The sequence below is a fragment of the Phalacrocorax aristotelis genome, chromosome W (assembly GCF_949628215.1).
Source record: "Phalacrocorax aristotelis chromosome W, bGulAri2.1, whole genome shotgun sequence".
In the NCBI taxonomy this organism is placed as follows: domain Eukaryota; kingdom Metazoa; phylum Chordata; class Aves; order Suliformes; family Phalacrocoracidae; genus Phalacrocorax; species Phalacrocorax aristotelis.
The window spans coordinates 28,829,684-28,856,709 of record NC_134310.1 but is presented as its reverse complement, the minus strand read 5'-3'; the positions used below and the strand labels follow the sequence as shown (position 1 = coordinate 28,856,709).

General features: G+C 52.9%; 1 protein-coding gene across 2 annotated transcripts; it reads left to right on the top strand.

Moving 5' to 3' along the window:
* The first annotated feature begins 1,896 nt into the window (after positions 1–1,896).
* On the top strand, positions 1,897–27,026 carry HOMER3 (homer scaffold protein 3). Of its 2 annotated transcripts, XM_075076824.1 has the most exons (10): positions 1,897–2,471; positions 12,612–12,754; positions 14,682–14,838; positions 15,749–15,880; positions 16,289–16,396; positions 19,813–19,934; positions 20,847–21,003; positions 22,881–22,991; positions 23,943–24,023; positions 24,886–27,026. In XM_075076824.1, the coding sequence occupies exons 2-10, from the start codon at positions 12,741–12,743 to the stop codon at positions 25,072–25,074; spliced, it is 1,071 nt and encodes a 356-aa protein (XP_074932925.1). In that variant the 5' UTR covers positions 1,897–2,471; positions 12,612–12,740; the 3' UTR covers positions 25,075–27,026. The 2 variants fall into 2 exon arrangements, with proteins under 2 accessions (XP_074932925.1, XP_074932926.1); XM_075076825.1 differs by lacking the exon at positions 12,612–12,754 and having other exon boundaries at positions 1,899–2,471.

Genomic DNA, 27,026 nt, shown 5'->3' with positions numbered 1-27,026 from the left:
TCGTGTTAGGGTAGCGGAATATTTTAAGGCAAAACTGAGGCACTTGTGGGAACTGAGTGAGGAGTGTTGGTGTTCAATGGGATCCAGGTGTTCTGGTAGGGCTGTCCAGGAGACAACATGGAAGTAGTTTCCTGCCACAGCCAAGCTGCGGGTTCTTTCCTAGGCTTTTTGTATGAGACGCTTGCACAGTTATCATCTGCTCTAAAAACTGTGCAAAACTTGTCCACAGCTTTAAAGTTACTGACTTAAAGCCCCAAATAACTGCGCCCAGTGCAGTTGATACTGGTCAATTCTCATTTTTCTCACAAACAGAATAGGTAGAATTCAGAGTTCACGAGCAGGCCCCCATTCTTGTCCTCTTCTGTGGAAACACCAGGCTGGACGCACATCGGGCTTTGCAGGACACGAGCAGCGCCCGGAGCAGCTGCCGTCTGCAAAACCTCTGCTGTGAACCTGTTGGAGATGATGCTGAGAAGGAGCAGGCATGCAAAGATCTGTTCCTGGTCTGGCCTTCTGTTGTCTTCACGAGGCCAGGCTGCTGGTGCAGCTCTACCCTCATGATTAAAAGCGCCTCTTATTCCTAGACTGACCTGTTCAGCGCCTGCCTCCAGCCCTCAGAGCTTGTTACACCTGTGCTGGCTAAACTGAAAAGCACCAGGAAGTTTTTTACGGTTATGATCGAGTCACTTTTCTTTGACGAACAGATGAAGCACTTTTATTCTTTCAATAGAGAGCCTGTTTTGTTCTCTCTCACGGCTATCCCACGAGCCCTCTCCAGTTGTTGGGCATCGCAGAGGTGTGGGGTTTAGACCTGGGCAGAGGGATCCCTCTCCTCTCTCCTCTCCGTGCCCGGGTGTCACAGCTGAGGACTGCATCCCCTCCTCTGGCTACACGCTGGGGGTGGCCGATTGCCAATGATCTGCTCCGCTCGACCAAGCCTTTTCAGCCTCCCTTCTTCCCAGGGTGTTTTCCCATTTCATAAAAATGTATTCATGGTTTCTGTTAATTTTCCCCTTGTATAAGTGACTTCATGAAAGACAGAACAACAAAGAGTTTCCTATTTCTGATAGATGTCTAGGCTAAGAAAAAAGAACACAATTTTGGTTTTCACAGGTAGCCAGTGCCCATTAAAATCCCAGTGCAGTTCTGGGATCCAGCCTGCCAGAACCCTCCGGGGGCCCCAGCCAGGCCCGGGGCAGTGAGTGCAGGACTGGCTCAGCTCGGCCTGGCCCAGCTCTCCATGCCCTGTCCTGCCCAGCCCGGCTCTGCTCGGTTCAACCCAGCCCAGCTCAGCTCAGCCCAGCCCAGCCTGGATGGGCCCAGCTCAGTCCTGCCCTCCCCTGCCCTGCCAGGCCCGGCCCAGTCCAGTCCAGCCCAGCCCAGCCTAGTCGAGCCCACCTCTGCCCGGCTTGGCTCGGCTCGGCCCGGCTCAGTCCAGTCTGGTCTAGCCTAGCCTAGCCTAGCCCAGCCCAGCCCAGCCGAGCCAGGCCCGGCCTAGTCCAGTCCAGTCCAGTCCAGCCCAGCCCAGCCCAGCCGGGCCCGGCTCTGCCTGGCTCGGCTCAGATCAGCTTGGCTCAGTCCAGTCTGGCCTAGCCTAGCCTAGCCCAGCCCAGCCAGGCCCGGCTCAGTCCAGCCCAGCCTAGCGAACCCAGCCCAGCTGGGCCTGGCTTGGCTCAGCTTGGTCCAGACTGGTCTAGCCTAACCTAGCCCAGCCGAGCCGGGCCCGGCTCGGTCCGGTCCGGTCGAGCCGAGCCGAGCCGAGCCGAGCCGAGCCGAGCCGAGCCCAGCCGAGCCGAGCCGAGCCCAGCCGAGCCCAGCCCATCCCGGCCGAGCCCGGCTCTGCCCGGTCGGGCCGGCAGGTGGTGCCGCCGAGCCGGCCCCGGCCCCAGCCCCGGGAATAAAGTCGGGAGAAGAAGCGGAGAAATGTGACGGCGCTGGGGCAATTGGCGGAGGGAGGACGCGGGGAGGGAAAGAAGAGAGAGCGAGAACAAAGAAACGGCGCTCAGGAGGTGGCCGCACTTCGCGGGCTGCGGGGAGGAACTTGCGGGGCTGCCGGAGCAGCAGCCGGCTTTGTCTGGAAGGGCTCGCAAAGCACCACCTCGCCCCGGCGCTCCCCTCCCATGCTGAAGGGAAGGCGGGATCCTGGGAGCCGGAGAGGGGGAGCTGCGGCGGCCGGGGGTGCCCGAGGTCCCCGCCGGGCGCTCCGGGCGGCGGCTGGGGCTGGCTCCGGGGGGCTCCGGCTGCCCCTGCCCTCCCTGCCCCGCACCCGCGGGCGTTGCTGGGCGTTTCGAGCCAACAGCAAAACTAGCAAGATCTCAAAGTGAAATTCCGGAGGAAATTTAAAGAGCATCCGGATCCGGAGAAAGACAGAAAGAAAGAGGAAGGGAGAAATAAATCAAAACGTGGAGAGAGTCCCCGGCAGCTGAAGAAAGGACGGGAGAGAAAGAAGCTGACACCCAGGCAGCGATGGGGTGAGCCTGGCAGTATATTATTCTTGAATTGCTTTTATTATTTGTGGCCGCCGAGCTATTTTTAAGGTAATTGCAAAAGAAATGAAGGCTTTACATTGCGTTTTTTCCACACTGCAAGATTTAAAGTTTAGGCTTGCTTTTTATTTTACGGGCTACAAAGTAGGGAATTGCAAATCTCTGCAACTTCTTTAAATAAACTCGTCTGTAAGGGAAGCCTCTCGTGATCTACATGTTGTATGAAATCCAAACTGGGAGGCTGGGTGGGAGGATTGGAGCTGGGTCGCGTTCACAAACTTTTCCAGAAGTTAGAAATCGGGGATTTTGTGTGGCTCCTGTGACTTTGGCATTCAGTAAAATGGATCCTGTTTGCGTTTCTAAATGAACAAATAGCTGATCAAAAATCCCTGATGACTTAGCTTATGATCCCCCTTGGGTTTTCCATGAGTGAAATAATGCTGCATGGATGTGGCAGCGGATTTTGGCATGGAAATAGGAGCTTAGTCTGGTATTTAGTGTCTGTCCTAGTTCCAAGTCTCAATCGTGCAACTTTAAGGACGTGTTGTTGTGAGTTTCTTGTGCAATAAACTCTTGGTGGCTGTCTGAAAGCACAGTGGACCTGCAGGGAGCCTGTGATCTGCTCCCTCCGAACGCGTGCGTTTGGCAATGCAAGAGAAATAAATGATGTTCTTAGGGGCTTGTTTTGCTAATTTTCCTCTTGGGCTGTCTAGATAAAGTGATTGAGCAGTCAAACACGGATCCACGAGGCAGAAAAGGCAGAGGCGAAGGATCAAAAGTGACAGCAGCGTGAATGTGGCGGAGATCCTTTGAAGCTGGCAACGTGTGCCGATGCAGGTTAAATCACAAAGTGTCCCTATTTTCCTGCAACTTTTCCTGTGATCCACAAAGTTACTGTAAAACTTCTGGAACTGCTACGAAGGGTTTAACAAGCAGATAGTTTGGGACTAGTGCTTTATTAGTGCTAGTGGATGAATCTTCCTCGGACTTACCGCGGGTATGCCCAGCGGCTAGGGGAGTTCTTTAGAGGGTCGCCAGCTCCCGTGGAAGACGTCGAGAGGGTGTCCCCACCTCAATCTGCTTAGACGTCGCTGTGTAATTATAGTGGCGTAGTAGCAAGACTGTCGTTAAGCCAGAGATGACGTTTCCACCCCAAATTCCTTATTTCCACTTAACTCCTGAGATACAAGTGTCTTTCTGCTTGTACATTGATCACACGGGGAGAGTGAGTAGCTTTCAGCAGCATTTAGATTCCTCTGGATACAACAGAGATTAAAAGCGCATCACCTCTTACATCACGTTTTGGCAGTTCATTTTAGTTACCTGGTTTTTAAAGCAGAGATTCTGCTCGTGTTCCTCTGTATTAGATTTCTTTGTAACATCATGTTCTGGTTTTCACGGATAAATTCTCCGTGGGCTCTCGTGTCCACTGTACCGTATGTATTAATGCACCAGCACTTGCCCTCTGAAGGGGATGGTTGGTCATAACGCTTGATCCTGAGGGAGGTGAGTTTAGTTAGGTCCTAGCTCAGTCCTTGGCAGACACTTGCTCCCATTTCCCTGACTCTCAGCTGATAGTATTGGCAAACATAAGTACAGGTAGATGCAACTTGCCACCTTTAATTTGAGCAGTAGAGAGTTTACCTCCTTGTCACATATCAGGCAAATGAATTTGCCCACTCTTACCTATGCTGTCATCCCACCGAGCTCTGCTAAACCGGCAATTCCAACTGGCCTTGCCAGAGGGGCTGCTCCTTGTGCCTCTGGAGCTCCGGCAAGGGCAGGTGGAAAACAGCAGGTCTTGGGGACTTGTTCTAGTGAAGCTGAGCAGGCATCTGTGCCTGGAAGCGCTGCGGGTCCTGCAGATTCCAATGAAGATGCGGAGGCAGAACATGTTGGAGGCACGGAGCATTCTGAAATGTGCACGTATCTCCACTGCTCTGGTTCTAATTATGACTGGATGTATTTTCTGGAATGCATAAAGAATTGCTTAGCTGCAGTCTGGCTCTGCTGGGGTTTTGAACTTTAATTGCTGTACAGGCTTCCAGTAATGGCTCTGTGTGTCTCAAAAGAAAGAGCTGCTGAAGCTCAGCAGCAGGAGTAACAGTTGTCCCAGGAAGGTGAATGCACAGATTGTGTTGTAGACACCCAGTAGCATAGCGTTCAGCAGCCAAGACGCTCTGGAGATGGAGACTGGTTTCCAAAAGCGAAAAACCCTAAAACCTCTCTCAGCTGTGTTGTGTCTTTAAACGCCCTTGACGCCCTGCCTCTGCGCCTGACCTTGCGTGCTTGTCGCCGTTCCCCACGCTGATCCAACAGGAGCGTATTCCGCCAGGATTCCTTTGCTGCCCTTTATCTGCAGACAGGCCATGAGGCAGCTGCTTTTCATTCCTGTGCTAAGCCCTGCCGGGTAATCTCTTGGGAGCTGGGGGAGGCAGAAGGGAAAGCAGCCCCTAGCCAGCTCCCGTAGCTGGAGCTGCACCGCTCTACCTTCCCTTTGCAGCTGAGGGGTAGAAGTCTCCTCCAATCCCACCTGGACGCAAGCGGCGTCTGTGCGTTTTCCCCAAGGTGACATTATGCAGCACAGAATGAAAGCGAAGCTGCAGCTAAGAGGGCTTGAAAACCTGCCTGGTGTTTAGAACAGAGGGCTGGGAATCAGCCCTCCCAAACTTTACTCCCGAAGCAGTTTGGCGCCTAACAGTCGGTGTCCTGGGGACTTGTGCCCAAACCCTGGGTAGGCGATATCAAAGCACGGTCTCTGCACCCATTTACAGTGAAGCAGTAGTTTCCATAGGCTCTGGAGGGGGTTACACCCAGTCGGTGGCTCAGAGGAAGGGTTAGACTTTGGGGAGAAATGCACAGGGAAAGAGATGAGGTTTGACTCTCATTAACCCACACTTCTTCCCCAACCAGCACTGACGTACAGTCAGCAGCTATTCAAGCTGCTGAGGGAAGATAAAAGGAAACAAAGACAGACAGCAGTGGAGGAGGAGATTGGTTCTCATGCCCTCTCTGCGCTCCAGTTCTGCCTTTTGAAATACGGGGCTCTGTCTGAAACACGTTTCCCCCCACCCCTCCCTCAGATTATCCCGGACCGTGCTGCTTTGCGGGGTTTCTTGCACCCAAGCGCTCTGGCTGGGGCTCCAGCAGAAGGGAGAGCCCTGGCCCTGACGCAGCCAGCACGGCCTCCCGGCTGACTCAGCGTGGCGGCGGGCTGAGCGCCAGAGCTCAGGCATGTATCTTTCATGCTCCCATGCTCTCACATACCCCTTTTTGCTCCGCACAAGCTGCCCCGTGAACACCCATCCAGGAAACCAGACCTTGCAGAGAGAAAGGACTTTTGGGAAGATTGCAGTGAGAATTGCGAAGTTCCCGCCACAGCGGCTGGGCAATCCTTACCTCCTGCTGTGGCCTTTTATCAGAAGAGGTTCTCTTTTTTGGGGGCTTGCTCGTTGTGGCTGCACATTGAGCCCAGCCACAGGGATCAGTGTGAAACTACGTTCCTTGGTCTCTGTGCTCTGAAGGTGTCCTGCTGCTGTCAGCAGGAACATCGCAGCCCCAGAGCCCTTCCCTGCCCTTGTGGCTGAGTACTGCGGTGCCCGTGGTCCACAGAAGCAAACGATTCTGCTGATCTGGTACTTTGTGATTTCTTGCAAGGCATTTTTGGCTTGGTTTTTAGATGAAGGGAGACCACAAGCTGGCTACATGCAAAGTATTTTAAAAGTGATTGTCTTCTCTGCGTCCAAGTGCGGCGAGGCTCCTTTCTCTGATGCGTCAATGAATATCCCTGCAAAGAGAAGCTGCAGTGAGCGAGAGGAGGTGCAGGCTGGGGAGCAGCACATGGGCTTCCTAGAGATGCCCTTGGCTGAACCCCATCCAGGAGCACAGAGGCAAATGCAGTTAATGAGGAGTGAGCTCAGCCTCCCCAGCACATTCCAGCTGCTGCCTTAAGTGGCTAAAAGACTTTATTCCTAAACCTCAGACCTATTCACTATTTGTGTTCCTGGAGTGCTTTGAACTCGGTCTCACCCACCAAATCTCTCTCATAAGGCTCTATACTTGTGCCTAGGTTTGAATCCTGCTCTTTTGTCACACACCTCGTGTTGGAACCGAAAACAGGACAGAAACATTAGTATAAATTTGGGGAACGATGACTCTAAAAGCTTCCTCCTCCAGAGCAAACGTAAGGTTTCTTCTCTCTGGTCATGCAGCAAAGGGTGGGGGCAGGTGAGCAGGATGTGATCGGTAATTCGGTTAACTAAATGGGCATGCCACAGGGAGGCAGACAGGATTGTGAGGCAAGAATTACTGAGAAGAGGAAAAAAAGAAAAGATCTCAGTGGGAAAAATCTTTCAGATGGCACAGAAAATCAGAGGAGAACACGGACAAAGCCTAAGTCAAATGCAGCTGTGCGGTCAGAAAGAGACCCCTCCCCACAGCCGGTGTAGGAGCTATTGAGCAAAGACATCGCTGGATGCAATAAAAGATCTAAAGCAAACAATAAAAACCTGATTTCTTTCTCTCCCTTTTGAAGAGGTCTGGCAGGAGGGCTTTGTTTTAGCAGTTGCCCTTCGGTTTAGGAACCTGCTGAAGAGAGGGAGGGAGACCCTGTAACTGTCAAACAGGATTTTTTCCCAAAGAGGTGCTATTTGCATTGGAAATACCCTGAGATGCCCCTGGAATGGCTAACTCTTCGCTGGGTAAAAACCTGGCTGGATGGCCAGGCGCAAAGAGTTGTGGTGAATGGAGTTAAAACCGGCTGGTGGCCCGTCGCGAGCGGTGTCCCCCAGGGCTCAGCGTTGGGGCCAGTCCTATTTAATGTCTTTATTAATGATCTGGGCGAGGGGAGCGAGTGCACCCTCAGGGAGTTGCAGATGACACCAAGTTGGGTGGGAGTGTCGATCTGCTGGAGGGCAGGAAGGCTCTGCAGAGGGACCTGGACAGGCTGGATCCATGGGCCGAGGCCAGTTGTGTGAGGTTTAACAAGGCCAAGTGCCAGGTCCTGCCCTTGGGTCACACCAACCCCAGGCGACGCTACAGGCCTGGGGCAGAGGGGCTGGGAAGTGCCCGGCGGAGAAGGCCCTGGGGGTGCTGGCTGACAGCCGGCTGGGCATGAGCCAGCAGTGCCCAGGTGGCCAAGGAGGCCACCAGCCCCCGGGCTTGTGTCAGCCCTGGTGTGGCCAGCAGGAGCTGGGCAGGGATGGGGCCCCTGTGCTCGGCCCTGGGGAGGCCCCACCTCGAATGCTGGGCTCAGGTTTGGGCCCCTCGGGACAAGAAGGCCCTTGAGGGGCTGGAGCGTGTCCAGAGAAGGGCAGCGGGGCTGGGGCAGGGTCTGGAGCACAAGTGTGCTGGGGGGCGGCTGAGGGAGCTGGGGGGGTTTAGCCTGGAGAAGGGGGGGCTGAGGGGAGCCCTTCTCGCTCTCTGCAGCTGCCCGAGAGGGGCTGGAGCGAGGGGGGGGCTGGTCTCTTCTCCCTAGTAACAAGTGATAAGACAAAGAGGAGGTGCTGGGGAGGTTGAGACTGGATGTCAGGAAACATTTCTTCACCAAAAGGGTTGTCAAGCATTGGAACAGGCTGCCCAGGGAAGTGGTTGAGTTACCACCCCTGGAGGTATTTGAAAGACATGTAGATGTGGTGCCTGGGGACATGGTTTAATGGTGGACTTAGCAGTGCTGGGTTAACAGTTGGACTTGGTCATCTTAAAGGTCGTTTCCAACCTAACCAATTCTATGATTCTATTCTGTTAGAAAGTAAAAGCAATAAAATAGAGATTCTCCAAGGAGACACTGTGCTACTGAAATTCAGACACAGAGATAAATGTTTTGCTGAACAGCTCTTTCAAAGGTGGTCTGTCCCTTCCTTTAACTTATTCCTTAAAACAGGAGGTATTTCTTTAGAGGACTGTACACCATTACCTCGTGGCAGGAGGCTGGAGGACGCAGTGGGGAACATGCCCCGTTCCCAGCTCTGCCTGTGGCTTAAATAAAAAAAAATCTCTTCACCTTTTTACTTCTGTTCCCTTATTGGACTCGTCTGCAGGTTTGAGAGTATTTTTCTGGTGAGGATTAGAGAGAGGACTCTCTGAAATCCCCCTATTAAAGCCATACCTAGCGGAGGGATTCAAGGTGGCTTGCTCAAAGCGTCGGCAGATGCACGTGGGGAACCCTCCATGCGAGATGGGCTCTGAGGCAGGGCCGGCGAGCTGAGCTCCCAGCAGCCTGGTGTCGGCAGCTTTGCTTCGGCTTGGACGTCGTTTTACTGCGGCGTGGTGGGCCTGCGTCACTGCTGTGCCTTGTACGTGCCAATCCCACGCGTTGCAGGTGCATCATGGATGACCCTGGCACCGGTCCCTGATGCTGTCTCCTGCTCAGGGGATGGTGTAGTCCCTCTTTAGAGAGGCTTCCCTGGGAGGTGGCTCATCTCCCTTTCTGTTGCGTTCTCTCTGTAGCAGCACTGGGGTATTTTAGAAGATCCTGCTTAGGAAGAGGCCTGTGTGCCTGTGAGGAGGAGGGTAGAGCCCACATCTAGGTAGGACGCTCAAGGACAGTCCATGCATCCAGTGACATATGTGTGCCTGCTCAAGCCAGGGGGGTTGGACGCGATGATCTCCAAGGTCCCTTCCAAACCCCACCATTCTGTGATTCCATGATTCTGTGTTCAAATCACACAGAACAGAGGGGGCAGCGCTGGTTTTAGTCTTCCCCAGTATTTGGCACCTTCTATGCCTGCTGTTCCCCTGCTAGGTGAAACTTGGCGCTGGTGCAAGGGACTGAATTGCTGCCATCTGTACCTCCTTGGCACAGGGTGGTGCTTGCAGGGCGTGCTTCTCCTCCGGGGTCTTGGCAGTGCGTTGGTGTGTCCTAACCTGACGAGGTCCCTCACCCAGCCTTAGCAAACTTGGTTCCTTTAGCCTGCTCAGTCCTTTGGTACTCTGCTGAGACCATAAATTAAGAGGACAAATAATGATTTGCTTTCCTGGCAATGGTTGAAATAAGCAGCTATTCATTAAGAAATCAATTTGGATGCCGTAGAGAGGGGAATAGTATAAGAACCAAGGTGGAAATGAGACCAGCATGTGGTTTTACGTGTCATCGTAACGACCACTGAGTCAGAGACTCCAGTTGGTGAGCAAATCGGAAACCATTGATCCGTACCCTATATTCACGTGTCCTTCCCAAACACCCAGTGACCTTCTTCCAGCTTCTCTGGAAGGAGGAGCCACAAGAGGAGTCATTGAGGTCTTTCCTTGGGCAGCATCCTGGAGCCAGGTGCTTTGCCGATGTGAAGAACACATTAGGAATAGCTAGATTAGTTAGATCATCTTTTCTTTTCACTTTCAGCTGCTGGTAGCTGGGAGCCTGCTGCTGGAGTGTTAGGGAACATTCATGGGGGACAGGTCATTTTTAAGCTATCAGCAGGGCATGGGATATTGATTTTTGCCCTTCCCCCCTGGGTTGGGAACAAATCCTGGCAGCGATGAGACCTGGATCCCTTCCAGTTGCCATCAGGCACTTGCTGATCATGTCTGTGTCTCAGCCAGATCTTTGTCCCTTCGAGTCATTTGCTTTGGTTTTTCTTAATTATCCCCAAAGGACAGCCCTGGAGGGATGTAAGTGGTTTTATTTACACATGTCCTTTTCACTGCTGTCTGTGTTGTTATGGGGACACCCAGCTGGGAGCAGGAAAAGAAGCGTCAGCGTTTAGGGATGCGTGGTGTATCCAGCACATACACTTAAAACACAGGGGAAAAGAGGGCTGTAGTGGGAGAGAGAACATGACAGTTTGAATCCTAGGCACTTGTGGGACTATTTTTAAATGCTTTGTAGTGGTTTGGAAACAAGGGGTCAGCAGCTTGGCCAGAAGCAAGCGGAACACAGGCGGGTGCTCCTCAGGCATGGCTCCGCTTGTGCATCTCGGATCTGGCTTTCAGCACCTGTGCTTTTCCTGCTCTGAACTTCCCTCGGCACGTACGCCAGTGCCCCGCAGCGCTGCCCATGTCCCCACCTTGCTGATGCACTCGGCTGCGCTCAGCCGCGTCAAACCCTGCCCGCGTTCTTTGCTGCTAAAGGAATCGTGGAAAGGGTGAGGTAGAGGCATTTTCCATTTAATAAGGCATTTGTGACTTCTTAGAGATGTGCCCCTAGATTTGCAGGCTTTCTTGCTTTCCTTCTCTCTTGGTTTGCGTTGCTGCCTACTCTTCCTGTTTTTTATTGTGCTCCACTTGGACTCTAGGAGAGCTTTTGTTTTGTAGCATTTGCTTTAACCTTGTCAGACAAGTGAGTGAGTACCCAAAGGCTGGTTTCCAGGCTAGCCAGTATCCTTGACAATGAAATTCTTGTATTAGCTGGATACAGTTTGTATCATTTGATGGATTTAAAACAAAGACTTTTTTTTCCTGCACAAGCACTGCAAAAGGAGCATGAACACCTCTGTGCTGTTCCCAAGCAGAGCACAAAGCTCTCCTGAGCGTTACCTACGGAGCTGAAGCAACTGCTTCCTAGAAAGCACTGTCCCCATGCCAGGCTGGCGCTATACCCAGAGAAGGCAACGGCGTGCTGGCCTCGTAAAGCAATCTCCAGTCACCATTATTAGGGACGTGCAAGTTGGCAGCAGCTGTTCCCAATTGCACTGAGGAAAAGGGAGATGTGGAAGATAATTTCAGGAGGTTCTGCAGAGTTTGCTTCCCTCGGAGGGAGATGGGTGCGGGAGTTCCCTCCTTGGCACCAGGCAGGCAGGTGAAGTAGCCGACATGCCCTGCTGCTGTTGCTGCCAGTTTGCTGCCTGTTGGAAGCAAAGCACATCTGGTGTAGCTGGCAGCAGGCCTGTTCGGAGAGTCTGCGAGACTTTCGTGTTTGTAACTGGAAGGGATAGACCTCTCGCAGACCCCATGAAGTTTTGCTGCTCCAGGGAGGACCGTAAGGCACGAACAAACGTATGAGGAGTGTCAAGACAGCGGTGATTATGTGAGGGCACAAGAAGTAGAGCCCCCTTCCCCATCAGCACCGTCAGCAGTGCATATTTCGGCGTACCTGAGACCAGGAGAAGAGCGTGCATGCCCGGGGGCTGCGTGTCAGGCAAGGGGGCAGCCGAGTCAGCCTCGCTGGAGCAGAAAAAGCATAAGCTAACCCCTCTGAAGGCGGGCTTTTCTTCTGTCTGCCAGGCCTCCCAGTGGCATTTTATTTTCTACTCCTGGTGCTCAGAAGGAAAGTAATGCTGGCTTTTGTGGTTAGTGACACTGTAATTACAGGACGGTTGACATCCAAGCGGCCTCCTGAGCCTCCCCTGTCTTGGAGCGATCAGTAGGAAGGCAGTGGGGTTTTCCAAGTATTAAGACACTCTTAGTTGACCTACTGTAAGGCAGGCTTAGCAGAGAGGCTGGGAGATCTGGGCTCTCTACCCCTTCAACAGGCATCCTGCATCATGCAAACTCACTTTCTCACCCTTGTGCTCCCTTTTTGAGATACGCAATCTCGGTTGATATGGGGGAGAGCAGGGTGGGGACCATTTACTGGAGAGACTAATTTACAAAGCAAATGAATAGCACAGCTGTCTCTCATGTCATGGGGAGGCAGTCCAGGGCAGCTACAGGGGCTCCTCGCTGCTGGGGTCTGGGATCGTGCCTGGCTCCGTGGTGGGTGAAGGCCCAGGTGTGGCTGCGACCCCCATGTCAGAGAGCTCCATAGGGGTGCACGGCAGGGGCTGCTTGAAATATCACTGGGTCCAAAACCTGCCGCAGTCAGAGGACGGTTTCCACTGACTCCGGGTGCAGACCTCGCTGATGAATAGTGAGCACAGGAATAGCTGCCGTGCGTGTGAGGAGTGATCTCTGGGGAGGGTTTTCCCTCTTGCAGCCAGCATCACGTGTGTGTGACTGCAAACCCTAGAGCCTTCAAGGCTCCTCTGTGGCCTTCTCCCAATGGCCAGCGCCTGCTGCCAAAGGGATTAACTCCAGTTACGCAGCTCATCCAATTATCTCCCGTGACAGGGAAGAAAACTTGTTTGGTGATGAGAAATCATTACAAATTACAAGCTTTGTGAGTTTGGGACAAACGAAGCCCCTAAACGCTGCCTGGTTGAACGCTCTGTGCTCTGTGTGATAAATAACAGCTGACTTTTCCATCGCTAGGAAATGAATCACTGTGGAGGCAAAACCAAAGAGGAGCCTCAGCCCAGCTAGGAGGCCTGAGAAGGAAGCTGTTGGAGGAGACGCATACTAACTCCACTGGCCTCTAGTCTGTCTTACCCTAACTAACAAATGTCAACAACTAGGTAATGTCATTCCTCTGTTCTTTCTGACACTAGCCCAGGACGTGGGGGTTAAGGTGCAGAAACATTACTTTTTCCCTACTCTGTAGACACGGCGTTTCAAAGGATAGGTCGTGACCCACGTAAAATTTAGTGTCTGTTAGTGGAGCCTGGAAAATTTGAATCTCATTCCAGAAACAGACTGTGAATGAATAAAACCAGCCAGAGGGGATGCTGAGAAGGGGCTAGTTTAGACCCTCGTGGAGTCTGCCTCTGAGTAAGAAATCTGAGCCAGGGCTGTAACCTGGGAACAGGCTGGAAACTGGGAGGTAGCAGGGAGCATTTTCTCTTCTTCCTAAGTTTTGGTGATGGGTTCAGAAAGCACGAGGTCTTTGGATTGATGGGAAGGTCTGCTCATTGCAGCTGTGAGGGCTTGGAATGGGGAGGAAATAGAAATGTCTGGACTTCGGGAGCTCGCGTGTAGCAGGATTGTGATTTTGCCTCGTTGGCAGCTGTCACGGGGGTGTGGGATGTTTCCAATCACATCAGATTTCACTAGGTTTGGGGAAGGAACGTGGCAATGGCCGGCGCCTTGGGTTTTAACCAAAGTCAAAGACCCCAAGACCTGATGCACCTGGACTGTTGTGTCATGGAGACATTCCTTCCTGCCTCCTGAACAGCTCAAGTTCCGTCCTGGTGCCTGAGATTCAACTCCTATTTCAGCTCAGATATTACCGGTTACAAAATCCGGGCAGTGCTTGGTTCAGTGCTGTCTTGCAGCAGCTGCGCGTTGTGCGGTGAAGTGTTTCCTTTAATTCTTTGTGAAGTGACTTGCTTTTGATCCTGCGATGTGACCCCTCACTGCAGGATGTGCTTCCCAAGCGTGAGTCAAGGGAGGAAGAGCTGTGCTGAAAGGAAGGGGCTTTTTGTTCTCACATCCCAAATGCATCCTCCATCTATCCATTTCACTAGGGTTTGGAGATATCCTATAAAGTACAAATAATAGAGCAGCCAGGGAAATCATATACCTGGTGACCAAACCGAATACCAAACTGACCACTAAGGCACAGAGGGATGGTGAAAGAAAGCTTCAAGTCAAGCTAAAAATAATATAACCCCTGATCATTAGCATAACTCTGCCACACCAGCTGTGATGTGAAGGACCATCAGGTATGCCCCAAACATGAGATTGCCGTGTCCTATTTGCGCTTCTGCTTGCAAGTTTTGTGCCCGTCCTTGGGCAAACATGCATTTAAGACCTACTAACCCGAGGGCACAGTCTGTTGTTGCTGGAACGACCTGGCTGTGGTCTTTGGAAATGTCTGATGACTGCAGGGGAGGACAGAGAAGCTCTAGAGGAAGATAAAAACCGGTATCTGTAGGTTAAACGCCCTTGGTAGCTTTGTTATTGCACCAAGGGTGTTTTCATAGACCAAGGTCACTCGCGTGCAGTGAAAGCTGCTGTCGCCAGGCTGCCTGGATGGTGAGCAAATAGGAGGCATAAACAGCCACAGGCTTTTACTTTGCAGGGGCATCAGCCAGCAGTCCCTCAGCTTCTAAAGTGGGCTTTAGAAGAGTGCCAAGAATGTGGAGGGCTCCTGGCGAGAGCACAGAGAAGGCCAGAGGTCTTGGAAAAGCAACTCACAGGAATGGTGGAGAACTTGGGTCACGACTCCCCAGATAAGAAGGGACACCAGACGATGCCAGCCTGGACAGTGCGGAGCTGCTGCTCCCTGCATAGAGGCTCAGTGCGGGGCTGCTGGTCGAGACACGCTGTGTCCCTGGGGGCTGCAGTGCTTAGCACCTAGTGTCACAGATCCCTGGCGAGAAGGCGAATAGCAGAAGTGCTGCTGGCGGTGCAGAATGCAACCCAAGTGCCAGGAAGCCGATGGGCCTCCCCCGTTGCTCAGCTTCCCCTCTGCCCTGACAACCCTGTCCGTTTCTCTTGCAGGGAGCAGCCAATCTTCAGCACCAGGGCCCATGTTTTCCAGATCGACCCTGCCACCAAACGGAACTGGATCCCTGCCAGCAAGCACGCTTTGACCGTCTCCTACTTCTACGATGCCACGCGCAATGTGTACCGGATCATCAGCGTGGGGGGCACCAAGGTAGGGGGGGATTCGCCGGCAGCATCACGAGCTTGACAGCAGGTTTTTCTCCAGTCAAAGTCTGCTCTGGTGTTGATGGTTTTGGTGTCAAGTTGGTCAGTTCTCAGCGTGGGCACTCTAGCATCCTCACTGCAGGGAATGGAAGGTAAAACACTGCCTCTGTGCTCGAGTGTCTGTGTTGGACATTAGAATCCGTGCTGGTGAACCGTGTGCCCCAGGGTCTGATGTCGTCCCTCCCTGCCCCACTCTCACCTCACCCCCTGCGTGCGCAAAACACAAGCTTTTTCTGAGAGCCTTTATCCTATGCTAAAACCGACCCCTGTAGATACGATGAAGTGACAGAGTTTGAGGGAGTCTCAGAGGTGGTCTGTTCAGTCGCTTCCACAAAACGCGATTAACTCTCTCTCTCTTAACCCGTTCTTGATAGGCATTTTCCTGACCTGTTCTTGAAGGCGTCCAATGCAGAGATTTGGCAATCTTCCCAGGCAATTTATTTTGTTGCTGCCCTAACCAGCAGAGAGTGTTTTGTAATAGCTAGTCCTGACTGCTCTTTAAGCCCTTTTTATTTTTTTTTTTTCTTACTTGCCACAAAAATGGAGAACATCAGAAAGCTGTTAAGTCCCCAGAGACACGCTGTCTCTTATCTTCTTTTCCAGCAATGGAGGAAGCTGATGGTACTGAGGCTTTTTTCCTTTTTCAATAGACAAGATGATTGAGATTTGTTCATGCCACAAAGCCAGATTAGAAACACTTTTGGTCACCAAAAGCCTAAACTGTTGTGTTATAGATTAAAAAGCAGACCTTTCTATGCCTAGTTCCTAGAGTACTCAGGGCTGGTTGATCCCACACCACCGCCCCAGGGCAGCAGGCTGGAGTTTTCTCTGACTCTCATTGTTGCCTCTCTCTGCAGGCAATCATCAACAGCACTATTACCCCCAACATGACCTTCACAAAGACATCCCAGAAATTTGGACAATGGGCAGACAGCCGAGCCAACACAGTCTATGGGTTGGGCTTTGCTTCGGAGCAACACCTCTCGCAGGTAATGCTGCAGGTGCCGGCAGAAAGCTGGTGCTAGCAGGGGGAACGTCCCTGACCCCCTTGAAGGGGAGACTCTAGGAACCTGATGCAATGCTCTACCTGCTGTGCCAAAATCTAACGCAAGATGCAGGAAGAGCTCGAAAGGAATATTTGCAGAGTGTTTTGAGCATCACGAATTAGGACTCCAGGCTCAACTTCTGTCATTGCTGTTCAGCTAATCCCACAGTCCTGAGTGCCAGAATCATGGGCCAGGGCAGGAAGGGGCTGTTCCCTGAATTCTACTGTTAGTTGAAGAGAAATTAAAAAGCATGTTGAATGGAGTTGCAAAGAGGGGAGTAACCCAGGCATCAATTCTAGTTCGTTCCGCATTTCAGTGTAGCACTGGAGTGACTTTGCCACCCCCCTCTAGTTTGCAGAGAAGTTCCAGGAAGTGAAAGAAGCTGCCCGTTTGGCGAGGGAGAAGTCCCAGGATAAAACAGAGCTGACCAATCCTGCCCTGAACATCACATCTCACCAGGTAATGCTCGGAAAGAGGCGTGAGTAAAGCTCGCTGCAGAGCGATGATGGCTAGGGAAAGCAGCCACTGGGCTGATCTCCCCGAGTAACTTCTTGCTTTCATCCCCTTCTCCCTGAGAGCTTTCTTGCCAGACACTGAGGTTGGAGCTTCACATTTTGATGACACCTGTGGCCCTGAGGTCACTCTGCTGAAACACATGAAGTAGGTTAACTAATTAGTGCTTAAGTGGAGCTCCTGGGAAGGTTCGCGCTCCTCCCTCTTTGCCAGTTAAACCGTCAAAACTATTCCGTGTCTTATAAAGCCATGCTGGAGGTTTTTCTTGTTGGGTTTTTCTTGTTGTGGTGGATGGGATTTTTTATTTTGGTGGTTTTTGTTGTGTTTCTCTAGAGCTGCGGGCTCAGTGTGAATAACAGGCAAGCAGCATGCAGGAGTGCGTGACACCTGGTTGAAGGTCATAGGAAGGGAGATGCGTGGCATTTCCAACCATTTTTCTTCCTCTCCTGGGGCCGCAGGGGGTTTTTCTCCAAGTGCCTATGATAGGTGATGGTGCTGTTCATGGGGGTCCATGGAAAGACAAAGTGATTTCTTAGACCTGGTGACTGAGGAGTGCTGGCCTGACTTCTGTTTCTGTCATATTTCCACTGTGGAAGAGAAGCTGTGCTGGGAGAGTAGAAATCACTCCCCTCCTTGGGACGCATGACAGCCAGTCATTCAGTTTCTTTTTCCCCAGGAGACCAAGCCAGAAAGCTTAAGCCCATCACAGATCGTTCTCACGTGTGTTGCATTCGCAACTGTTCCCTTTCTCCCTGCGTAGCTAAACCAACTCCAGCAGCAGTGGGACGGAAGGGAGAGGACAAGCTGTGGAGAACTCTGCCCTGCTTTATCCCATGGTGAAGCAGTTCAGTGCTGATGGTGAAGGTGCCATCCCAAATAGTTCGCTCCAGAGGTGATTCTGCGTTTCCCAGAGCTGCTGGCAGTAGGAGAGGAGCTGTAGGATGGAGGACACTGTGTTCTCTGGGCTGAGTACAGATGGAGTGGCAGCAGAGGAGGAGGAGGGAGTGTGAACAGTACCTTGGCCTGCAGGAAAAAGAGGGGGAGGTGAAGGCGGTGGCTCTGCAGAGACTGGAAATGTCATGTGGGGTGCAAAAATGGGGAAAATCTGCCTAGCTTTGGCTCCTGCTAACTCTAAGCCCCATCCTAATGGGTGGCAAATGAAGAAGGGAGTAGGGCAGAGCATTCATGGCAGAGCCAAAGTTTTAGGTAAGACTCTGGCCAGTAATAATTGCCCAAGATGGAGATTTATGGCCAGCTGCAGCTTCCATCCCTATCCCCCCTGGCCAGGAGATGGAGGCTGCGAGTAGAGATATTTCCTTTTATCCCCTGCCACAAATGGACATGTTCATCTCTCCTGTGCTGCGATGGCAACTTGTGACAGAAGGGATGAGGAGGCCAGAAGGTGAAGGTTAAACACAGATCAGGGAAATGGCCTAAGCCTCTGTTCTCTCTTATCTGACTCAGCAGTGCTAAAACTGCCACAATGGGAACCCACACTCACTCCTCCCATTCAGCCCGCCTCGCCTGGCGGTGGGAGAGCTCCGACACAAGCATGCACGGCCCCTGCCCGCAGCCAGCGTGCTGACACAGTGACACGTGCAGCGTCCCCTGCCACGTGGGCATGCAGACCTCGGCCTGCCGTCCCCAGCCTGTACGTACATCAGCCCATCATCCCTTCTCCCTCTGTCCCATGGCTGATTCTCACGCTCTACGTTAGTAGAGCGTCAAACATGAGCTTCATCCCTGAATAATTGATTGTGTTTCTGTTTGCAAGTGAGCAGAGAGCAGATCTGTCTCCTGAAATTAAATCAGCGCTCCCTCATTTTCTGCATCCGCATTAGTTTACTTAGACTTCAGATTTTCAGAGCTGAGGAAATCCCAGGACAGCAGCAATCTTCTGTCCTCTAGTACCTTTTAGGCCAATCCCCATCCCATTTAGCATCCCCATCACAGAGTATAATGTAAGCAACAAAACAGTGTGGAGCATCTTCAACCGTTACCAGCCTCAGCTGGGCTCACAGGGGCTCAATACACCAGAAGAGGAAACTTCTACCCCTTCCCTGCCGCCGTTTCCCCACCTTGTGGTAAAGGTGAGGCAGGGTTGTGTCTTACAGGTCTTGCTCCTCAATCACGCTCTGGAAGGCTTCGTGGAGCTGCTGTTCAATACATCTCATGGCCCTGTCCGGCTCTATTTATAGATGTCAGCCGACTCCGAAGGCAGGTGGCTGTCCTTACCACAGGCATTTGAGGGCTACCTATCAATTCCAGCAGGCTCACCAGCCACCTGGTCTCACAGCCCCCAACTTAGGATCCCAGAGGCTCATTGCTTGCTCAGAGAGTCTTTTTATAGCTCAGTTTGCCCTGTCAGTGCCAAGCTTCTTCCCTGCTGTGAGAGGAGACCGTGCAGGCAGGGTCTTCTGGAGGGGCCGGAGGATGTAAAGGCTGCTTTGGCTTCTGCATATTCATCTCTGCTCCACTGTCAGTTCCCTCCAGCCTGGGAGGACAAATTGTTTGTCTCTGCTAGTTCTGATGTACGCAGGAATATAGAGGAGGGTGTATTTTGGTGCAGGGGCTGTGAGTTGCTTCTCCCACACCTTTGGAAAGCGGGTGCCACGGTCATCTGAGCAATAGCAGTTTCCCTCCCTTGAGCCTGAAAAACACTATCCAAATGGCACCTGGTGTCTTAATTCGAGGTACAGAAGCTGGACTTGCCACTGAACCCACGTGGCCTGGCAGGTCTGTGTTTAGAGTCTTTCCACTGCTCTGAGAACCAGCAAGAAAATCCTGTTAAGAATTCAGCAAACCCCTGAAACGGCTGGCTTGAGCAGCTGGGAGTGTCGCCCACGGCCGCGGGACTCGGGTTACAGGCTGTAACGTCGCTGGCATTTGTCAAGGGGAAGTTGAGGGCCAGAGAATTCAGTACCTCAAGTCGGGAGGGAGGAATAGCTGGTGCGTGCAAGCTGTGAGCCCACCTGCTCAGGGTGTCTGTGCACTGGGATCGCTGCCCCAGCATGGCATGGAGACAGGGAAAGGGAGGACGCGGGAGCAGGGCAGCTGCTGGAAGAGCTAAGCACTAACCTACGTATCCAAGAGAAAGCCCTGTGTCCGCATCGCTTCTGAAGACATCACTATGTCACGACTGGTGCTGCTGAGCTGTAAGTGAGGACCTTCACCACCCCTGGTCGCGCAGACAAGCACAGCACTACCTAAGGGCTAGGACTGAAAGCCAGCGTTTCTCACAAGAGTACAGGGACTGAGAACTAACCCCGTGAACCCGGGCTGCGAATGAGTTTGCAGAGGCCTTGTGGCCACGTGTCCTATCTTCACTGCTGTGTGATAACCTCCTCTTCCTCATCCCCCAGGTACTTCCCAGCCCCATCATCAGCTCCAATGGGCCAGGAGAAGATAAACTATTCCGGAGCCAAAGTGCCGATGTTGAGATAACAACGGAGAAGGAGCGGCTGAAGAAGATGCTTTCAGAAGGGTGAGGTTGCCCCCAGTGCTCTCTGCTCCTGAGCCCCAAGCTGTCCATTCTGTCCTGATTTGGTGCATGTCCCTGCCATCCCAAATGGTTTTGACCCAACAGTACTTCTTTAGGTAGCTGATAATGCCCCATGTCCGCTGCTGCTCAAGCCCTCCGCTGTACCGATTTCCCCTCTTCCCCAGTAGAAAGTTATTCCAGCTTGGAGGTGAAATCTGCTGTTCAAGCAGCGTGGGAAGGAGAATGCTTTGTGCCCACAGCGGGGATGATTTGATGCCAGTTATCTACAGATCAGTAGTTTGTGATACCAGAAGATGTTCACGCTTTTTCAGCTGGCCCAAGGCTGCATTTGTGTTAATTCCCCTTATGATTCCAGCAAAGTCCCTCCTACTTCCGCTCTTTGTCTGTTCAAAAGACTCTGGGCTGGATTCTGCCCTGTGGCTCCCTTTGAGCTCCCAGCTGAACACTTGGAATACTTTTAAATCAAAAGCAAGTGTCCTTTGCTACCTTCTCCTGATTCTGGGGTGGTAGGGTTTTATTCGAAGCAAACTCAGATCTAACAAAGATTTTAAAAATGGATTCGCAGTCCCACGTTGCAAAGCTCCTTTATAGTAGCTGTATCTTCCCCCCACCCCCTACCCCATTAATCTCACAGTGTGGTTTCTGCTGTTTCAAGCAAGCCCACATGGCCTCAAAGTCAAATATTATCCAGGGATGAAGGAAAGAGATGCAGATTCAGGGCTGGAAGAAGCATTTAAATTTGGGAAGTGATTTGAAAGCCAAATAGAAAACAGGGAGCTGCCCAGTGCTTCCAAGAGGGTGGTTTCAGTGCGTGTTAGCACTGGGGGAAGAAATCTTCATGCCGAGACTCTCTAACGCTCTCCTGCACGCTCTTCCCTGTGTTCTCTCTCACAGTTCGGTGAGTGAGGTCCAGTGGGAGGCTGAATTCTTCAGCCTCCAGGACAACAACAACAAGCTCGTCGCTGCTCTCCATGAAGCCAACGCCAACGTGGACCAGTGGAAGAAGCAGCTGGCTGCTTATCAGGAGGAGACGGAAACCCTGCGGCAGCGGGTGAGCATGGGAGGGCACTTGCAGAGCAAGTCAGAGGAAGCCCTGTCCCAGAGCCAGATGGTGCCCTTGACCCCGTTTTCCCATCAGTTTTCATGGGTGTCAGCAGGAGATAAGAAGGAAATCCAGGATGCTGCATGAGCCTGGCAGGGAAAACATGTCAAGGAATAAGGCCACGTAACTAGGGAGCTCTCACAAGAGCTCCTGTTTTCTGCAGAGCAAGGTGGGGGTGTGCAGAGTCCCCGTGGATAAAGGGAGGAGGCCGGAGCACAAAGTCAAAGAATACCAGCTTCCCTTCAGATTTTCTGGGGGTAGTTCTTAGCTGCCAGCGATACTAAGGCCCGCGCTCCCCCTGAGCTGGGCATCAGGGCAATCTTCTGGCTGCTGACAGGAAGGATGAAGATTGCTCTATCTGCTATAATTAGCTCGAATCCAAGCTGCCACATCATGAAACCCGGGTGGCGCAATACAAACAGGCCCTTGTTCGGTTGGAATAATAGGATCTTTTGACCTACGTAGTATCAGAGGGGTCACAGATCAACTGAGGAGGCCTGTGTGCATCTGGGCAGTGGAGTGACAGTCACACGGTTGGGTTTGTTGGGAGGGAAGAACTGCGGAGTAACTTGGGGAAAGGGTTTTAGGACAGTTGGGGTTTGGCTGGGAAAGGACTCTGGAGCCTTGGAGAAGGCATAAAGCCATTTCACTTCTAGATAGCTCATTGAAAAGACAGCAGGGATTCACAGCAATTAACAGCTGTTTCCACTTGATGGCTGTTGTGTGGCCAGCCTGTGCAGTAAACAGCCGTCCCCCAGGACTTGCTGTGCCCGTTGCTAACTCTCAGTGCTGGAGTCAGACAGTAAAAGAGCTGCTCGGAGCAAATTCTCTCCTCTGCAGCAGGAGCCTGCCCTAGGTACAGCAGAGATCGTGGCTGTGCATATATATATGTGTGGTTTGGGGACTGGCTGGGGTGAGCTGGCTCTTCCCTGCCATCACCCTGTGCGTACACAGCTGTTCGGCAGCTGTTCTCACAGCTGGGGACTAGGAGCCAGCCTTTTGTGAGCCTTGGGCAACGGGCAACCCCTGGGGGCTCTTGCAGAATCTCAGAAGAAACTGTAACTCAGTGAAACGTCCAGATGGTTGTCCCTGAACCGGAGCACTCCGGGACCAGAGCTGGGTGATGGTGGCCTGGCAGCTCACAACCACTGTTTCGGTGGGCCCTGGCAGAGCCCCAGTCCAGGCAGCGTTGCCCTGCTGCCCCTGCAAGAGTGTCACACCAGGGTCCGAGCCCTGCCTATGGCACAGTACCCGTCACTGGAGCTGCTCTTGCACAGCTCAGTGCAGGCCCTGCGAGAACTTGGGTCCCAGCAATATCTGCCGCAGACCTTCTGATGAGCTTTTAAAAATGAATCCTCTTCATGAATAATCTAAGCCACTGGGCTGCGTTTTTCAGGAATGGGGAGGACACTTGGGCAAACCCTTCCTTCCAGCTCTGCCGTGGTTGAGATGCAGTAACTCCCTTGCCCTCGGCAACCTCTGCCCAAGGATGCAAATGGAGCTGGACCCAGCCGTCGCTATGGCTTTGTAGGCTCACGCACTTGATGCCCACCAGTGAGGCTTTGCTGGAAGTGCAAGACCGCAGGAGAAAGCGGAGGCAGAGTCTCTAGACAAAGCTTTGCCGCAATGCGTTTCTGTGCGTGATCTACGCGGAACAGGAGAGCGTTTTTTCCCGCGCAGCCCCGGGGTGGGAGCTGCTATCCTGTTGTAAGCCTGGTTGGGTTTGCAAGGAAGCCAAACTGTGACAGAGAGTGACTGTGGGTGATAAGGTGTCAGGACATTCCTAGATCTCTGAGCACGCCTTCCCTGTGCTTGCTTCCGTGTAGGTAGCAGAGCTGGAGTCACAGGGTGCTCACGATTCCTCCAGCGAGAACAACAAGGAAGAGCTGAGCCAAACCCTGGAGGAGCTGGAACTACTGATCAAGGCTAAAGACGAGGTAATACCCCACAAAACAGAGTAAAGCCTGAGGCTGGGCGGCTTGTCAATCACCAACACCCCGTCTGTCACCACAGCTTGTATGAGATCAGAGAGCCTCTCGCGCCGTTGCACATGCTGCCTGCGCAAGCCAGGAGCCTCTGTAAGCCAGCACAGCCCCCTCGGCGGTCTCCCCTGCCAGAGAGGCGAAGCTGAGCGAGAGTAATGCGCTGGGAGTTTCCCCTGCAAATAGCCTCGAGTGGAGAGTCTCAGACATGGCACAAACGCCAGGGATGTGTCTTACCCCTTCCCCTCTCAGCCATCTGCAGCTGCAGTTAGCCTCTAGTGTAGTAACTGCTTCTCGCTTTCACTGCATTTAAATGAATGATTTAAAGCAGCGTTTTAATTACAGAGGCTGTGATGGAAGGGAGATGTGGAGAGAATCTCTCTGATTTGCACATCTGCGGCTCTCTGGCGGCCGTGCTTCTGCAGGGTGGGTGGACAGAGCCTCAGGGTCAGAGCCACAAAGCAGGGGTTGGGGAGGGGAGGCGTTTTGGCGTTCCTGATCCTTAGCAAGCAGGGCTGTCTCCCCCCTCCCCAGAGCTACTCAGGCTAGAGGGAAAACGCTGGGGCAAGGCAAAGGTGTGCAAAGGCTTTCACCCAAGAGCTGAGCAGTGACCCTGGCCCCAAAAGCCTGGGATCTGATCTTGAACAAGGACGCAGCAGGGTGCAGAGACCTCTGAAACATGCTGGCACTCAGCCGGTCATCTTGATTAGGACTGACAGCTTAGCGGGAGGTAGCGGGTACAGCAGAAGTAGAAGGTTAATAAGGCAGGTATTAAAATTTGGAGCTGAGCGTGGTTATGTGATCCTTGGAGAGAGGGAAGGGGCCTTGGCTGGGGTATGTGGTAGGAGCCAGCCCCACTGGGACAGGAGTGGGTCTGACCTGATGCTCTTCCTCCTTGTGTTTTAGGAGATTCAGATGCTAAAGAGCCAGAAGTGTGGCCGATGGGAAGCAGAGGGTGAGCGTGAGGAGACGCTGCAGAAGCTGCAGGTGAGGATGGCAGATCTGGGGCACCTCTGCACTCAGAGCAGAGGGATCCATCCCCTTTTCTCCTTTGAGCCAAAGAGTGAATGCTGCAGAGCTGCCACGCCTATCTCTGCCTCTGGATGATGGGAACGGGTCCTTGCCTAAGTCCCTGCCTTCTTCCACCCTCCCTGGATCCCTCAGAGACGTGGCATGGGGCACAATCGGCAGGCAACGGCAAACCCAGCCTTCACGTGCTCTCCCCCAGAGCTTGCAGAAGCCCCTGACATGAGACTGGAGCAGGACCCCTGATGTCCTGTGACCCTGTGTCTCTCCGAAGTCCTGCTTGCCTTGCTGGATGGACAGGGATGGCTGGGGAGCAGAGCTCTGACTCTGGCTGGCTGGCAGGAGGGATGCAAGCTGCTCTGCACCTCAGGGCAAGGACACAGATGGAAGCACGATCTGTTGTGCGGTCTCGGGGGGAACTGCCTGCCTGCGTTCACCTCCAAGCTGCTGAACAAGGGGATCTGCTGCAGGGCTCAGCCCCAATCACAGGCACTGGCTTTCAGGGCAGAAAAATATCTCCAGACATCAAATGCCATCAGACCTGGAGATGATAGGCGTGTGAGGAGATGTGCATTTATACGCCTTTGCAAGCTGTAGGCAGATGCCTGGGTTTGGGGAACATCTGCTCACGTGCATGCCGGGGTGCTGGCAAGAGAGGGAGGTCCCTCGGCGAAAGAACTGATGGAGACTGGGCTGGCTGGGTGTGGGTAGCCTGGCGCTGGGGTGCTAGCAGGGCTGTTTTGCGGAGATAAGGGTGGTGGTCTGAGAGCAGCGAGTATCAGTGCTGGGGCAGCCACCTCACCGCACTTGTGTCCTTCGGCAGGAGCTGGAGGCGTGCAACGCAGAACTGGAGCGACGCCTTCATCTTGCTGAGCAGACGCTGGCAGAGACCCTGGCCGAGAGGGAGAAGATCCAGAATGAGGTCACCAAGGTGGCCGAGATAATGGATGTGAAGATATTTGAGCTCAGTGAGATCCGTCAGGGACTAGCCAAGCTGGTAGAGAGCAACTGAGCAGCAGCACGCTCAAAGGAGACGCCTCCGGCGGAGGGGAGCCCGAGCTGGGACTGGTCACTGACAGCAATTACAGTCACGGAACAGCCCCGAGGCCTGTTCGGGCAGGATACGCCAACATACCAGCAGCTGCCTGGACAGTGTGGAGACCAGCCACAGCCACTTACTGCCCACTGAACACCCAGACAGAGCACAGAGGACCCCAGCTCCTGAAACCTTCACAGGGAGCATCTACAAGTGACAGCCAGACCTCTCTGGACCCTGCCATGGCTGTGGCACGGTCCAGAGACAGCAGCTGTCCCCGTGCTGCCTTCCCGGCCTCCCTGCTGCCACACTGTGTCTCCAACGTTTTTACAGTTTTCTAGGGGAAGGGGCTGAGCAGCCTTTGCGGTTTTTTCAGTAGTTTTTTAGGAAACCACTTGCCTTTTGCAAATAAGCTGCCTGTTTCCCCACCTAGGGAGGGAGGAGAGGTTCTAGCACACTGAGGACAACAGTGGCTCCTTTTTCTCTTCCCCAGCCCTAACTGGGCTGTCTTTCCAACAGAATCCAGTAACACTGGTCACTGTCAGGAGCTTCCAGAGGTAGCAGAGTCCCCGCTGCAGAGAAGGGTGCTTGCCTGGCCGTGTGTCCTTTCCACTGTTCAGTCACATCCTCCAGAGGAAAAGGAACTGCAGGTTTTAAAGCTCTTATTAGTTTAACACAGTGGGATTTAATGACTTGTTCAAACTCCTTTAAGCTGAGAAGAGTAGAGGCTTGATTGGGAAAGGGGCATTTGAGAAATGGGACATCCCTGAGGGGATGGCCAACAAACTGCTCGATTGGCATCTCTCCTGGCCTCTGAGGGCTGCAGTTAATTGAAATTAAATGGAGCAAATCGCAGTTGCTCTTGGTTTCTTTTTTTTTTTCTTTTTTTTTCTTTTTTTTTTTTATTTTTTATTGGGAAACAGTCCACAGAGGTGTCCCGCTCCGTGTCAGCCGAGCAGTATTCCTTGCGAAGGGTGCGGGTCCCAGCTTGCCATCCTTGGCCAGATTAAACAAGAGCGGGAGGCATTTGGAGCGTGCTGGGACTGGTGCCCTGCGGGGCCTGTGGGAACCTTGTGAGTTACCGTAGATGTTGTCTAGTCATAGGAGTTGAGCAAGGCCTGAGGGAGGCACCGCAGAAACCTGGAAAGCTGTGTCCCCCCACGGCGCCCGCTGCGCCCCCGTAGTTACCTAGGAGCATGCTTAGCCCTGTGCTGAATGACAAAGCAGTGTCTGTGTAGAAATAGTTAGTAACCTTACGGGAGTGTTGATGGATTTGGGTTTTGTTGGGTTTTTGGCCCTCTTTGCCGCTATAAGTTAGGGAAGGACAGCAGTAATCCTGGGAAATCCAGGAATCCTGGCACTGGCTGGCAAGTACTGCCCTCTCCGCACCCAGCCGAACCTCGGCAGACCTGTGTTAGAGGCTCCTCGGGGCCTGCCTCTCCTTTCGCTCACCTGGTGACCACGAGAGGAGCCCACAGCTCCACGCACTGCCTGCAGGTCGGGGCAGGATTAGGTCTGGCACCTTGGGAACCTGCTGGAGCGGAGAACTGCTGGTGACTCTGTGCTCGATTGTGTCTAGGCAAAGCCCTTCCCTCTCCCAGGGGTGATGAGGAAACACCGAGATTTCCAGACCTGCATAGCTGGGGAAGGGCTTTTCTGGTTGGGGTTGGGGTTTGGGTTTTGTTTGCTTTGGTTCTTTTTTTTTCTGTTGGTTTTTACTTTGTTTTTTGCATGAAGTGTTCTCACAATTGTACGGGGCTGGAGCTGCTGTAGTAATATTTGTTTGTTTCGGGGTATTTAAGAAGGGAAGGAAGTAACTGGGTGGCAGATATTTCTAGGGACTTGTTTACCACCCCACACCAGTGTTCATATTCTATTCCTACAGGAGCAGCCTTCTTTTGAAATAGAGACCAGCTCCGAGAAAGGCG

Coding starts and splice junctions, on each gene's coding strand:
- HOMER3 (XM_075076824.1), top strand. Junction 14,839..15,748: donor TCAGCGTGGGGGGCACCAAG/GTAGGGGGGGAT, acceptor CTCTCTCTGCAG/GCAATCATCAACAGCACTAT. Junction 15,881..16,288: donor CGGAGCAACACCTCTCGCAG/GTAATGCTGCAG, acceptor ACCCCCCTCTAG/TTTGCAGAGAAGTTCCAGGA.